This window comes from Notolabrus celidotus, chromosome 15, assembly GCF_009762535.1.
Source record: "Notolabrus celidotus isolate fNotCel1 chromosome 15, fNotCel1.pri, whole genome shotgun sequence".
NCBI classification, from domain to species: domain Eukaryota; kingdom Metazoa; phylum Chordata; class Actinopteri; order Labriformes; family Labridae; genus Notolabrus; species Notolabrus celidotus.
Window position 1 is genome coordinate 19,869,904 of NC_048286.1, and position 16,370 is coordinate 19,886,273.

General features: G+C 41.1%; 1 protein-coding gene across 2 annotated transcripts in view; it reads right to left on the reverse strand.

The window, feature by feature from the left end:
• LOC117826169 (neurocan core protein-like) overlaps positions 1-16,370 on the reverse strand; it is a 63,326-nt gene that overhangs the window by 17,059 nt on the left and 29,897 nt on the right. The window contains exons 9-14 of one of the 2 annotated variants that reach the window (XM_034702055.1): positions 16,279-16,362; positions 16,038-16,195; positions 15,267-15,417; positions 10,086-10,673; positions 9,621-9,875; positions 1,841-1,957 (exon numbers count right to left, since the gene is read on the reverse strand). In XM_034702055.1, coding sequence (XP_034557946.1) covers positions 1,841-1,957; positions 9,621-9,875; positions 10,086-10,673; positions 15,267-15,417; positions 16,038-16,195; positions 16,279-16,362 — 1,353 coding nt within the window. Of the gene's footprint in view, positions 1-1,840; positions 1,958-9,620; positions 10,674-15,266; positions 15,418-16,037; positions 16,196-16,278; positions 16,363-16,370 lie in introns of both variants that reach the window. The other variant, XM_034702054.1, reaches the window with a different exon arrangement.

The window sequence follows — 16,370 nt, forward strand, 5'->3', positions numbered from 1 at the left end:
CATATTGGATTAAAATTTTGTACCCCGACTTTTACTTGGCAACCTTGCCCCCCTCTCTCTTGTAAGTGGCATTTATGGTGATAAACTGTAACTGCAGGACTGATTTGGACCTCAAACTCCAAGAACCAAACAGCAAACCAACCAATGTTTTTTTTCATTCTTCAGATGAACTATTTTTTTTAAGTTTCACCATCCTTATTCATGGATCATTACTTTCTGTTTGGTCATAGTAACCGTTTACTTGCAGCTTGGAAATCACCAGAGAAAAAAAAGTCAAGAGCAACTTTCGCCCACTCTCTCTGGCAGGTCAAACCTTTTTTCTGATGGATGCAGCTGGAGATTTTTATTTGGAAAGTTGACTCACCACCAAGTTAGAAACACCAAAAAACGTTTAGAGCAAGGGTTTTCATCTGTGGGCAGTTGACTGAAAACCGCTGTGTTTAGATAGCTCTTTAACAGGCCTTTATTTACCAGAGAGCTTCAGATAATAACCAGAATGACATACTTTACAGTCTTTTTTTTTTATTTCAGGGCCACAACAAGGCATGCAAAAAGGAAAAAAAAAAGCCATTTGGATACCAGAGGTGATCCAGTGCTTCAAGTCAAGAATAAATATCTGCTGGGACTGTAATTACTGGATACACACCAAAACTCTGTGGGCACAATGCCTGCTTGGCGAGATTTCCACTTCATTTGTTTTTGGCACAAACAGCAGATGTGTCAAATATAAATGGAGTGGAAATGTTGCCTGACAGACACAGTGCCAGTCATGTGTTGGTGAATGTCCAATAATGACAACTTTATTCTTGACTTGAAGACACAAGATCACATCTGGCTGCCTGAAAACCAAACCATAAGACAGTCACGTTCTGACATTAAGCAGTCAGACCTGACCTGACCATGCGGCAAAACAAAGATAGGAAAAACAAAAGGTGCTCTGCATAAAGACGCAGAGAGAGAGAGAGAAAAGAGGAAATTGCATGAAGATAAAAAAAATTGATCCAGAAGATGTTGAATATAGATATTGTCTCTCAGCTCATGCAGGTCAGAGTTGGTTTTGTGATACATGGCAGCCTGGTTGCCCTCAGTTTATCCCTCCTGTAGTAAAATGTATTTTATCTCTAACCTCTAAAGCTGGAATCACTAACAGCAGGGATCAGTGTCTCTGAGCTGTTTGTACCTGCAGTGGAAGGTTATCCTGTATTTTCTCTGTCCTTTAGTCAGCAGTATGTTAAAGTATCCCATGAATAGACTTCTGGAGTTTCTGTGGGTATAAAAGACCTTTGGGTGAGGAACAATCGATTTGTTTTTGGTTCTGATCCGAATCTGCAATCTTTCAACATTTTCTTTTCTTTCCAGCAATGACCAAACAAAGAGACCTTGATTTGATTCCAAAACCTTTAGGCGTTTTGTAAGGGACAAAGAAATCAATTCAGTGAGCAAATTCTCCTGACTATGAGTGGATCATTTTTTTCCTAACACCTCTTCATACTTGAGTTCAAGCTGAGTTTAGGGACAATTAGCATCAGTCTACTCTGAAAGTTTGACCCTAACCTTTGACCCCAGTCTTCATTCTGCTTCCTCTCTAAATGTGATGCACAGCTCGACCTTTGACCTAACAACAGACTGTGTCTTCACAGCCTTTCATCACTATGGACGGACTTTTGCAGAGCTGACTTTATTATTCCACTACTTTGTGGATGCATGCCTGATTTTATGTTTGCGTGGGATGTGCAAGCTTATGAGAGTGTGTGTGTGTGTGTGTGTGTGTGTGTGTGTGTGTGTGTGTGTGTGTGTGTGTGTGTGTGTGTGTGTGTGTGTGTGTGTAAGCATCACTTACCAATCTCACAGTTCTCCCCAGCGTATCCTTGTGGACAGTAGCAGCTGTAGCCCGTTCCCTGAGGAAGGCACTTTCCTCCATGCAGACACGGGTTTGTCACGCAGGGCTCCACCTCAACTAAAACAAACAGACAGCTTTTAGCAGACGGGCAATTTAAGGATTAAAAATTAGGGGGTAACACTATAAAGAGGAACATTTTTGTAAATGTGTTTTATTATTGGGAAGAAAAACATGACCTTAATATTCTTTTGTAAATGCGTATTATTTGTGGTGTCATTTTCTCAAGGTTATTTGATTGTGTCCTGTTGGATAGTTAGTGACTTTGTAAAGACTGATGTTATAATTTCAAAAGGTATGTGTATCTTTCAAAACTCTAAATAATACAGTACTTTTTGTTGATTAAGAACCTGGCTGACATAGCACATGTCACATTTTATAAAGCTACTTTTCAAGCCACCTAATGTGAACCTTCTTGTGTAGTTTCCATAAGTAGGAGCATGAGTGTGTGTGAGCTAGAAAGGATGCTGCATTAGTGCGACTGATATAGACACGGAGATGCTGCTTTCAGGCTTGTGGGGTGCGTCTATGCTGAGAAGGGTTCTCCATCATCTAATCTCTTGTTAGAGCATTGTCTAGAAAATAACACACTTCTGTGCATCTGTTGCATGTTTCAGTGAAATAAATGCTAAAACTAAGCATTCGGTTTTTTTTATTTGTTTAAACGGCCTACAGCAGGGCTATTCAATTAAATATTTGGTCAGGCCGGATTTTCAGACTAAGGACATGAGCTGGGCCGGACATTTTTAGCAGACATTGAGCAAAGTTAACCATTTAAAAGAAAAACAAATAGATAAGATAACAAACACACTGGATGTTTATTAACGTATTGTCACATCCAAAAGGGCATAAACACAATAAAAGAGCAGTAGTTAAACTAAACCTATGCTGAAATACTGCTTCTTTAAATTTCACATTACAGTTGCTTTCGGGCCACTCAAGGGTGGCTTTTGGGCTGCATGTGGCCCAGGGGTCTGCTAATTGAGTAGGACTGGCCTACAGCCTTGAACAAAGCAGTACAACAGCTCCTGTGAGTGTGACAGAAGAGGAAAATGCTACCATGTGAGTTAGCATAGTTAAGTTTGTAACAGTAAAAATGTAAAAAAAAAAAAAAAAAAAGTGCGTATTTGCATTTAAAACGTGTGAGGTGAAGTGTGCATACATAAGAAGGTTAAAATGCATTTCTTGTTGAAAACTGTCTTAATCACTCAATTTTAAATGAATTATATTGACCTGTAGCACTCTGTTTGAGCTCATCATTGTTTAAGCAAGTAATTAAATTTATAGATGGTGATTTGAAATCATATTTAAATGTTTAAAATTGCTGCAGGGACGAAAATACATGACACAGTCATGAAAAAGGATGGTAATATTTGAGTTAGTTGTATTTCTTTTAGCTCCCACACAGTGTTCACCATGTTCATAGCATGTTAAAGGAGCCCCTGTTTAAAAATCCTTGTCAAATAGAGAGTTGAAGAGTTGGGGTTGCTATAATATGAATTTCCAAAGCAATTGTCTAAAGTTGGATGTCTTAAAAACATTTCCCCTCACTACCGCTTGGATTCTGAACAAAAAGAAAAAAATCATCTTATGACTCAGAGAAGAAACATGGCATCCTTTCTCTGTAATTGCTGCACAGCCAAAAACCAGCAGTTACAACACACGCATATCCATTTCACACTCGGTCTCTTTTCAAAGGGATCAGAAGCCAGAGAGCCTCAACCCTCACCATCCACTCACAGCCACAGTTGTCATGGTAACCATATGGAAAGCAAGGCCTTGGCTCTCTCCAGTGCGCGCGAGCGTAGTGGGCATCGTGAGAACTTCAGACATTAGGGGCGTCCTCGACAGAAATGAGCAGACCTCCCGCTGAGCGTATTCCCCCCTTAAATGTGTGCGTGTGTGTGGTCTCCTTCCACAATTGCACATTTCCATATCAATTGACACACACCACCACGTGTTTCTCCCCTGAGCCGCTCATTAGAGCAACTTAAGGTCTTTGAAACCCACCACCCGTTCATCCTGGCCACTAAAGCGTCGGCTGTGGGAGTCTTTGTTTAGCCAGCTCTCTCTCTCTGACACTGAGCACTGCCTAGGAGGGGGTGGTGTGTGAGGCTGATGGTGTGTGTGTGTGTGTGTGATTGTGTTGGTTTGTGTGTTTGTGTTTACACGGTATGATGAGCGAAAATCAATACCACGGCTATGATAAGCCTTGAGGCTGATCCTGTCCGATAACTAACCAGCAGCAGACATCTCAAGCTCACACTCTCCACATGGTCTTCATGTCGGCGGCTGTGTTGGGAAAATAAATGTGTAGGGACAAATAAAATTGTATTATCATCATTTGCAGCTTTTAAAATCTATTGAGCTTATTTTGTTTCTCCCCTACTCTTCACAAAAAACTTGTCCAAGCATTCAAACATGTCTACACAAACATGATCAAGAGAATATCTCTAAAGTCATGTCATTTTCTTCAATGTAGTTTCTCTTCTTATTTCTCCCAGACTTATCTACAACATGCATTCAATACTACAAACCTCATTGTTGGTATTTTGCCAACTCTCTCTACTAGCTTATTTTTCTATTGTTCGTCTCTAATTCACCAATAAATGGGAAAAAATGGATAAAAAGCTGGAGAGTTTTCATTTCAACTCCAGTATAAAATAAGCAATCTCAATAACATCAGCTTCATAGATTTATGTAAAGTTTTGTGGATGGATTCTCATCACCAGGTTTGAATTCTGCTGAAGTCAGGTGCTAAAACCAGCCATGCATTTCATTAAATGCACATCAGTCCAGGCTGGAGTGAACTTCCACCCTCTTCATCAGTCGAGGTTATAGCTCGCTTTGACAAATATCAACTGTTATGACAACCAGACAACCAGATTTACTGCTGGATGTGTGTGTGTATGTGTGTGTGTAACTGTGTGTGTGAGTATAGATAAACCTGGTGCGATTCATTAAAGCGAGTGGTGCAGAAAAATCAATAGTGTGTAGAAAGAGCTGACAGAGTGGACAGTCCCTAGCTCTGCACAGCGGCTCTGACTCCGAAGGCACAAACAACAACGGTAAGCTGGAAACAGCAAAAATCCAACTAATAAGTTTACAGAGACAGGACAGTAAAAGGGATAATGCTTTGCACCCGACTCAAAGTATTAATCCTCACATCACACAGAGCTTTGGCCCGGTGTAATCACAGCTACGGACAAAATGGAAATATGGTTTACTTTGGAAATGTGATTCTGGGATAAGAGCTTGAGACCTCACTGACAGCGCTGGCATTTCTGCGCTGGCAGGCGAGCACAAAGAGAAAGGTGAAACAAAGAAAAATTGGCTCCTTTTTAAATGTTAAAAGATGGTGTGGTACAAATCTGTTGACAAAGATAAAATAAGGAAAGAACGTTGGTTGCATGTTTGTATTGAATAAGAATACTTGCAACAATGTGCCTTCCTACTGAAGGTCCCTGAATGCAACCTGAGGCATCTCTTTTTTCTCTCCTCTCTCTCATTGATTAAGCTGACTGATGAAGTGCTTGGTGATCCAGTCAGGAAAGAAAATACTGACCACTGCCATGAAACACAACCACAAGGGACCGAGCTGCCGCAGAGTGTGTTTATGTTTAAAAAAAGAAAGAGAAATAGAGAGAGAGAGGTGTAGGCTGAAAGTCATTATTCTGCTCCAATCTCCCGGGTCTGCTTCCATCCACTTGTGCTGTTTGTGCGGTAAAGAAATCACTGTGTGTTTGTGTGTTGTTTACGGCCTTCTGTCCGCATGACTCCAGGGTCTCAGTCAATCAATCAGCCCTCATACTGTACACCAGCAGCACAAATGGTTGCCCTCGGCTCCTTGTCGATACAGTTTACAGCTGTTTTCCATCCGCAGACTCCTCAAACACCCCGAGCAGGCAGCTGAGTCGAGCGCGCCGCAGACATAAGCCGCTTTCAAAGGGAGCAAAAATAAATCACCATAGAAATGTGTGATAGCATGATGCCCATGGGGCTTTCAAATGCCTGGTGATGGGATGTTTCCTGTGCGCATTCTCATTATCAAGGGAAAAAATAAGAAGTGAACCAGGTGGCCGGCCAGGATTCTCACTGAGATACTGTGCAGCGGACTTAATCAACAGATTATGTACGATGGCAGGAATGTGGCTTCTGGTGGGAATAAAAAGGTATGCAGTCAAGGAATACACTGGGGTTTTTTTAGGGAATAAATGTGCCCATGGCGAAGGCAGGGGAGGAAATGAAAAGTCACTCTCAAAGGGTAGTTATTCTTGTCAAGCTGTATTTCTGTTAGGTATGATAACAGTCTACTCACTGAAGTGATTCCTGAGACAAGCAGGAACATTGTCGTAACTGAACGTAGCAGAGCCAGAATCACAAACAGCCAGACAATCAGATAAGCTATAAACAATGTTGAGCATGCTGGCTTGGATTCATCAATTACCTCATAACCTATTTCTCCTTTACAAGTGTGTCTCTACTGCTAATAAAGACAGAGTTATAATATTGAAATGGTTCTGAAGGTTAGGATTGTGGTCAGTTTTGACAAACATTTTCTGGTTTCAATCATAATTTTTTATGTATTTTAATTAGGGATGATGTGCACGTTTAGTTAGTCAGCACCAATGTTACTAGTTAGTTTAACCCTAAATGTATTGATTATCATAGGCCAGACCTATGCTGTGTCTAAGCTTTAGTGCACCCACCTTCTACTGTTACTGTATACCAAAGCATCATCCAACCCATTCTCCTCTACTGTTCCTCCTGCTACTACAACATGCTAACTGTCTCCAACAAAAACAAACTCATACACACCACAAACACTGCCACCAAAATCATACACCTCCCCACACCCAACCTGTCTGACCTTAACAACAGAGCCATCATTCGCAGAGCACGTACTATAACACTGGACCCCCAACACCCCCTCTACTCAGTCTTCACACTGCTCCCATCTGGTTGCAGATACATATCCCCATACTGTAGGCGAGCCCGGTTTGGCAGAAGCTTTGTCCCGTCGGCCATAGCACTGCTAAACAAAATGCCCATGTAATGTGTCCAGTGTGCATCATGCACCATTGTTGTGAGGCTGGGTGGATGTTTATTGTTTATTTGTGTTTTATACATGTATTCTTTGTACAGAAAAAAAGAAATTCTAATGCGAGGGTTCAGAAAATATTAAGATTATGAGTTTTCGCCCAAATAAGGACATGACTGCCTTGACTCCGGTCGATTGGCTTCAAAACAGCTCTCAGGAAGAGATGGGTGACGTCACGGATACTAAGTCCATTATATATACAGTCAGAAAAACTCGTCCATGCATTTATCTTTAGCAGACTAGACTACTGTAACGGTGTCTTTACAGGACTCCCTAAAAAGTCCATCAGACGGCTGCAGCTCATACAGAATGCTGCTGCTCGAGTCCTAACAAGGACCAAAAAAGTAGACCACATTACTCCAGTTCTTAGATCCCTCCACTGGCTTCCTGTCTGTCAGAGAATAGACTTTAAAATCCTGCTGATGGTTTATAAAGCACTGAATGGTTTAGGCCCAAAATACATTGCTGATCTGCTACTACTTTATGAACCACCTCGACCTCTGAGGTCATCAGGTACTGGTCTGCTTTCAGTTCCTAGAGTCAGAACGAAACATGGTGAAGCAGCGTTTAGTCATTATGCACCACATATCTGGAACACACTCCCTGAAAGCTGTAGGTCTGCTCCAACTCTCACCTCTTTTAAATCAAAGACTAAGACTTTCTTATTTGCCACTGCCTTCCTATCTCAGATTATTTTAACCCACTTTAAATTAAAATTTTAATGTAATTTTTAATATATTTCTACTTTTCCTTTTCTTTTCTGTTTTATCATATTTGTCATTTTAATTGTGTTCTTTTATGCCTGTCTGAATGTCTCCAATGCTTTTAATGTGTTAATGTAAAGCACATTGAGTTGCCCTCGTGTATGAAATGCGCTATACAAATAAAGCTGCCTTGCCTTGCCTTGCCTTGCCTTGCCTATTGTAACCCAGGTAGGTTACGATAGGCAGCTATGTTAAACCAATGGATAACATTAGCAGGCCAGCTAAAAAGATACAATAAGAACACTGTAACTTTAGGGTTACCAGTAAAAACATCATGCCTCTTTTTAGCAAGGTAAATGCTAACTATTTGTCTGCATCAAGCTAACACATTGAACCAAATTCTCCGCTGAATGCACAAAGACAAAAAAGCCCCTCGTCTAACTCCAAGTAAGGAAGGAAAAACAAGTCAGTGGTAAGGTAGTATTGATGTTACAGTTGTTTGAGTCAGTGTTGCCAACTCCTCAGTGAGGAAAGTAGCTATTGGCTGTCCTAAAAGTTGCTAAATGACGTCTTCACTTAATTTGCATAATCAAAATTATAATGGACGCTGTAGGAGGGATGTGTAACGCTTAGGGAGAGACAAAAAGAGGTTAAAAAAATCCCTAAATATGTTTATAACTACACTTAGGAGCCTACAACAAATCATAGTAAAACGTGAAATTTTTCAACCATAACATTTTCTACATTTTAGTGTATACAATCTACATTAACTATCTAAATAAACAAAACAGAGACAGTAGGCGGGATAAGCCAGCGGTTTCTTCCTGTATGCGTGATACATTTGCAGTCTGGATGTGGAGGGATGAACGCCTCCTGCTCTGAATGCAGCTAAGAGGAACTCACAGCAGCATCCACTGCTCGTTGAGAAGAGTAAGAACGATACATGCTTTCACGTCAGTCTCACAAAGTCTCCTTTTAACACCAGAAAAAGTTGCTAGATGTGTCGCGAGTCGATTTTTGAAAAAGAGTTGCCTGAGGGGTCTGAAAACTCGCTAAATATAGCGATAAAGTCGCTAAGTTGGCAACACTGGTGTGAGTGTGTGTGATGATTTAACTATTACCATTTCACTACTGCGTATAAAAGAAGTCACTGTAGCATGTTAATTATTCATACAAAATTCATACATTCAATCATTCTTACAAAATGTTCTTTTTCTGTTACACACAGATTCATTTCAATATAAGTATACTCTTTGCAAGGAACATTGAAGCCTTTAGGACAAATAGGCAAGGTTGGGAAATGTGCGAGAAAGTCACCTCCAGTGTGTGATTGGGAAGGACAAAGACTCACAAGATGTTCATCATAGAGCACAAATGTCCAAGCTGAGTTACTTAAGCTTCAAAGAGCTCAGAAAAAAAATCTGGTAGACTAAGCAAGTCAGTGTTACATGCCACCCCTATGTCATGCAGGGTTAAGAGGTCATGCTGACTGGAATCAAGGGAGATCATTTTAGTGTGCGTGTTGTACAGATTACAGTTCACAAGTATTTTAGGAACTGCTGTGAGAGTAGGATGCCACAAGTGGAGTACAACCACTACAGTTTACCATAGCCTCAGTATGAAAACTGTGACATTATTTACAACTTTGTAATAATTTAATTTGTTGCCTTAATTTCCCTTGTGATAAGCAATTTGGTGTAAAGCTGTATGATCATCTGACTGACTAACTGCTACTGTTTAAATAAATAAAAGCTATTCAAACATCTGTAAGTTCTTTTCATAAATCAGAATGAGTCTTTTGTTGGAATAATTAATATATGATTGAAATACATATTTGTACACACCCATGCATTTATCAAATAAAGTAAAGCAGATTGACAGAACAACACAGCATCTGAATCAGACATGCAGTACTAACCTGCTGTGCTTAGTGTTATGGTACTGATGTTGACTCCTCCTCTGCTCTCCTCCTCCATGTTGCCAGGTAACAGGGCCCCCGAGCCCACAGCATGAGACCAAGCCGGCTCCTCCTCATCATGGGGCCCCGACAGAAATGGGGGATAATCCAGAGAGCCGTTAACAACTGCTTTGTCCACTGGGATCCATTTCAAAGATGTCAAGGGTATGCCCTGGTTATTCAAGTGACCAGTAGGAGCTGGCTCTTTTGATCCCGCTGATTGAGATGGAGAAGGAGGCAAAGATGGAGAGGGGGACGGGGATGGGGTTTGGGGATTGAATGGGGATTGGGAGGGGGAAGATGGGGATGATTGAGAGAAGGATGGAGATAGGAATGTGGATGAAGCAGTGACAAACGGATGAAGTGAGGTTGATGGTTTTGGGGTTTCTGCTGGAGAAGAAGAAGGGGGCTCAGATGTGGATGCACCTTCTGTCCAAGCTGTGGTCATATCTGAAGAGTCCTGAAGATTAGCAGTGGTGGTGGTAGTTGTGGTGGTGGTTGACTGTCCCTTCCTGTGCCCCCTCTCTCTAGATCTTTCTCTGGATCGTTCTCTCGGTTTGCTGGTTCCAACAGGTCGGCGTGAAACTTGTATCTCCCCCTTTGCTTCTGCACCAGTGATTTCTCCACTCCCCTCGTCTTCACCTTTCCCTTTCTCCTCTCCTCTCCCCCTGTCTTCTCCTCTGCTCCTGTCCTCCCCTCTGTTCTTCTTCCCCCTCCCTCTTCCTCGTCCACCTGCTCTAGAAGTCACCGTCTCATCCCTCTTATCACCTGATCGGGTCGTGGTCTCCGACTCAACACGGATCCAGGTTTCTGCGCTGGAAGGGGTGATTTCAGGCGTAGAGTTGGAGGCGGTGGATGTCTCTGGATTCACCAAGCTCTTGGCGCTCACTGTAGTCATGGAGTTACCGGAGGCGGCTGAAGTTGATGCCAGACGAGTGGGAGAGTCTTCACTGGCGGGTGTAGAGTTTTTGCTAGAGGGGCCGTTGAACCATGAACTTCCCCAAGAAAACAAACCTGTGGAGGGCACAAAAACAAAGAAAAACAAGGTGAGTCAGGAGCACAACTATGGCAGACTGAAAAGACAAACAAAGGAGTAGTGCACAAAGTTAAAATAACCTCATGGAATCACTCTCTCTGCCAAGAGAGACAAAACAAACACATCTAAGCTGTCTGAGCTATCCCTCAGCTACTTATCCTTATCACTACAACATCATCGTCTGGTATATTATCAACGACAGCAAGCAAACCTCTGAGGGCACTGTTAAGAAAAACATTTATAAGAAAGGTGTAAATAGTACTGAACACTTCCCTCTGCAGCATGTTTAAGGTTATCTTACCACGAGAGTACTGCACTTTTAAAATCAGCCCGGCAGGAGAGCTACATTGAACTTATTAACTTGAAGGTTCTTGTTTGAAAGCCTACAAATTGAGCACTGCGTTTAAGTGTGAGATTGTATAACATTTACACACTATAAATATCTCAATGGAGTAACCTTAATCACAAGTTTTCAACCTATAAGTGACATTCATGTCAACCTCTATTTTCTAATTATTAAATAGCTGATTAATTAGCTCTGTTTCCCTGTAAGCTAAGTCATTCCATTTGCATTTGACAATATTAAAGTGTTTGTAAAGAAAGCTAGGTATGGAAGCCTTAGGTCAACCAGTCAGCCTTGATTTAAATCTACATTGCTTCATTTTTAACATTCCACAGTGTTATAGTCCAGTGAACTGCAAGCTTGCAACTTCTAAACATTTTTGCCATCCATCTCATGTGACCTGAATGTAGCATCAGGCAACTAACAGAGCTGAATTCTGCATTCTGCAAAGACATCAATCTAGAGGCTGTTAAATTCTAAAAGGTGGCTTAAAGGTCTAAAACCTTTCTGGACGGACACACACACACACACACACACACACACACACACACACACACACACACACACACACACACACACGCATAAAGCCAGTTCACACTAAATTCAACTTAAGGCCACCACAGCCTCACATATTGCCTCAGAATTGAATCAACAACTCAGTAACACAGTTTCAACAAACTCTTTACTGAGACTCCTGCAATTTGGAAACCACTTTAATCCACAGCCAGCACATAAAGACCTGTAGACCTGCTGGAACCTTGAGACATGGACCAGAGGAACACAGATTTTTGCTTTTTTATTTTTCCATCATCCATCCAGCTGTTTGTGTTTGTTGTGTAAAGGAACTCTAATGTATTTAACCCCCAATACCTAAAACTCATTATTGATACTATACATGCAGCTAAAGAAAGACACCTGGAAACATAATTTCTCTGTGTTAATGATGGAGTTTCTAACTGTATACATTATAGGTAAGGAACAGTATAATCAATTTAATAGCAGGTCTTTTTTTTTTAGCAATTTTCAAAGCCATGTATAAAAGGGTCAGATAGCAATACAAATATTGAAAGGGAATCTGAAGTGGGAACAGTATAAAAAATAAAACAAGCAGAAAAAATGTAATAAGCAAAGGGAAAATAAAAACATTCAACTGAAAAAAACATTGAATTTAATATTGGATTTCAATGGGGCACTAATCTAATAAATCTCTTCAGGCAGAGAGTTTCAATGTCAAAGGGCTACCATGTGCACCCAAGGTTAAAGATGTGATTTGGGAATGTTAACAGATTTTTGCCTAAGTATCCCAGGGGACATTTGGTGATGGGTGGAGAGCACCTTTAATCAGATGCCAAATCCATTCTTACAGACTGTAAGCAATGGGGATACTTTTGTAAGACACTCATGTTCAGGGAGTTATCGTCATGACATGCTGGTGAAATGAGTAAACTACATTTTAAAGATCAGTAAAAGACACAACCTATTTGATTTTGGAGATATTCAATACATCCAGAACTCTGCTGCATGCCTCCTCCCCTGCACCTGCTCCTGTGACCACACCACCCCTGTCCTGCAACATCTCCATTGGCTCCCTGTCCCCTACTGCATTCAATTTGAAATCCTGCTCCTCATCCACAAAGCCCCCTACAAGCAGGCCCCTTCCAACCTCATTGACCTCTTCCACCATCATACTCCGTCCTGTTCTTCAAAGACCAACCTTTCTGTCTCCCTCTCTCAGAACCAAGCACCGAACCTTGAGGGACCAAGCCTTCTCTAATACCCAACCCCTCAAACCCCTTCCAAATTCAGATCACTGTTAAAAACTCACCTTTTCAAACAAGTGCAATTTTGTTATGTTTCTTTGTTTTGTCCTTTTTTATAAAGTAAATGTAATATTATTATATTCAGTAGTCAATGAAAAGAGGAGTGGATGACTTTTCTTATGTTACTGTTTAGTGTAAGGTCGGAGTTTAATGGAAAAGGTCGGAGTTTAATGGAAAAACTCAGCAAGCACAAGGAAGTTAAACACATATTCACAAAGAACAACAGGGAGTTAGACGCAACAAATGCAGAAGGGAGAAAACACAGAGACTAAATACATGCCAGGTAATCAAACACAGGTGGGACAAACAAGACACAGATTAAACTAACAGGGATAATGTATCTGGAAGGTAAACACACAAGGGAAGGAAGCTAGACTAGAAACGAGACACTGAGGCAAGGACTACAAAATAAAACAGGAAACACTAAACACACAAGGAGCAACAATAACGATGGGGAGAGAAAACAAGAATAACTCTTGACTTGGAAAACAAGAAGTAAAACAAGACATGAAACACAAGTTAAGAACTGAAAACTGGCAACTGAAATACAAAACATGAAAAATACAACACTAAACAAGAGCAAGTCATGACAAAATGTCTAAAAAATAGTTCGCTGGATAAGCTTCAATGGGTTCCTTTGGCATGGTTTTATACTGGAAGTTATTTTAACTAATTGGATCCAACCAAAAATGTGCAAGTGGCACTCCTGATAAGAATAGCCCTTTGATTACAGCTGTTAATTAGAAAAAGGAATAAGGGTGGGAAATTTGGGGGGATAATTCATATCATGGGTAAAGTCAATCCTTCTTTCATACTATAACAGTGTGACCTGCTGAGCAACAATATGGCATGAAAGAGGATTCAAAAGAGACGTTTGACAGTTAGTATTTGAACCACTGGTTTTCCAGTCTCATAGGAGCTTGAACATTCATCAGAGGTTCTGACTTACAAAGCCCTCCATCACCTGGCCCCCTCCTATCTCACTGACCTGCTTCACCCTCACAACCCCTCCCGTGCTCTCCGCTCCTCCAATCAAAACCTCCTCTCCCCACCCTGTAGGACCAAGCACCGAACCTGGGGCGACAGGGCTTACTTCATTGCTGCCCCCGCCCTCTGGAACTCTCTCCCCAAACGCATACGTGACTCCACTGACCTACAAACTTTCAAATCCCAGCTCAAAACACACCTCTTCAGAACTGCTTTTAACTGTTAATGTTTTTATATCCAGTGTTCCTACTTTGTTTCTTTTAATGTGTGCTATTTGTAAAGTGCCTTCGAGTTTTCTGAAAAGCACTGTATAATTAAAATGTATTATTATTATTATTATTATTATTAGAAATGAGAGAGTTGCAGAAACTTGGGCTGACTTTTGATTGCTGCCTTACATGTTTTGGTGAAACTGGTTCCCTAGTGTTTATGGGCTGAGCCATCAAAACAAGACTGAATACCTTGGTCTAAAATAAATCAAACATGCAGCTTCCTTTTCATACATATATGTATCACATGTATCCTCTTCTGCAGCATTGGGTTCTCATTTTGTTCAGTTTAACTGGAGCAAAACTAAAACTTTTTCATTTTAAGTGAGACATCTGTTATAGTGTTTGTGGGAGTCAGGTTTGTGGCTGCTTTAGTACGCGTTACATTACACATCTTTAAATAGGTGTTTTGAGTATTTAGCATTATGCTTTATTCTATCATTATAAAATCCTTACTGTGACGTGAATATTCAGCAGAGATCAATGACAGGTTAAAGTGTATAAGGCAGGATTAATTGCACTGTACAACAGTGTGAATGAGCTCACTGATAACAGCTGGAGCTCGTCAGTCCTCACACCTGGTGCCAATCACAGCTCGTTAGCATCTTTACACAGAGCCGACCTCAGCAGAGCCAAAGGTCAGAGTGGATGTAGTTCTTGGTGTTCTTGCAGAAGAAAGAGAGGATGTTGGACACTCACACCTCACAGCTCAGAAGCCTCTACTCTCCAAGCTTTACCTCCTTTGAGTCTGTTTCTGCAGTGAACTTCATTTCCTGGGCTTGTTTTTATACTGTAATTAATGTGCCACCCTGTTGTGTTGCCTAACTCAGGTTTCCCAACATCACAGACCAGGGCCAATTAGTGCTTCATGAGTTACATAGTCAAAGTACTGCACCGAATCATATGCCACCATCAAGCCTTCCTGTTTTTTAATAACTCATATCCTGTGGGCCTGTTCCTGTTTCACACAACATGCTGGGCTGTTATAATATGCACTACATTATCTTAATTTTAAATTACTTCCAAAATTCAGTATATTCACAAATTGAAATTTCTTTATGCTTTTCTTGTGTTAAGTATAATCACAAGGTACATTCCAGATAACAGGCTGTATAGGTTAACAAACCATACAGAGGATATAATAACACTCACCTGGTGATGGATTTGACTCATCATCTGTCTTCTTTGTGGCTGGTTCCACTTCTCCTGCCTGTCCATTCGGTGTTTGAGTCGCATCCTCATCTTCAGTCCCAGCCAGATAGTTCCAAGGCTTCCAAATGGACTTCACAATCTTTGAGATCACCTTGAATAAGAACAGGAAGAAAAGAAACTGGTTCATTGATGAAGACTGAGGCTGTTTCCGAAATCGCCTACTATACTAGCAGTACGTACTGATATGTCCAAAATTCAGTATGTAGTAAGTAGTATGTGAACAAGAGCAAAAATCTGCAGTATGCCAAAACTCCCCGGATGTCTACTGATACGGGAAAATATCTCAGTATGCATCAGACCAGTCTGCCTCGCGTACTGTTTCCCAAAATGCACAGCGCTCGTTCTGCTTTTTCTTTTTCCTCATTTTTTGACGGGAGGAAATCTGTTTTTGGGTGCTGTGAAAGTTATCAAATTACATATAAACCACTTCCTCACTTTTTAAATCATAAATGGATGCTAAATAAGCATTTTATTTATCGGCTTCGCCGTTGTTTACTTCCGCTTTCTGAAACCGGAAATCCAGCGAAGTCTGGCTCAGCATGCTGCATGACAGATCGGACAGAACAGTCATACTACATACTAAATTCAAACGCAGTATGTAGTAGGCAGCACCTACTGCCTACTACATTAGTAAGTAGTATGTAGCAGGCCGTTTCGGAAACAACCAAAGGGTTGCCAATTTCACAATTAAAAAATGTAACCTTGACCTACCTTCTTCTCAGCTGGTGTGGGTTCCACTGGCGGTCGGAGAAAGTCCTCTGAGTCTGGTCCGGGCTCCAGCATCTCTCCCCAGTCTAATAAGCTCTGTCCTGGGATCAGCTGCAGGGTCACAAATGATCCTGAAGACTCTGAGGACCAGGGGTCTGAAGCTTAGGATAGAAAGAGATGGATTATTACAGCAGATCTAGATTCATTCGGATTAATAAACATGCTTAGAGATCATAAGCCTTACAAGGGTCACTGCTATGAAGGGAGTCCTCGTCTTCAAGGTCCACCAATCCAGTCCAGTTTGAGGGTGAAACATCTGTGACAGACCCTACAGGG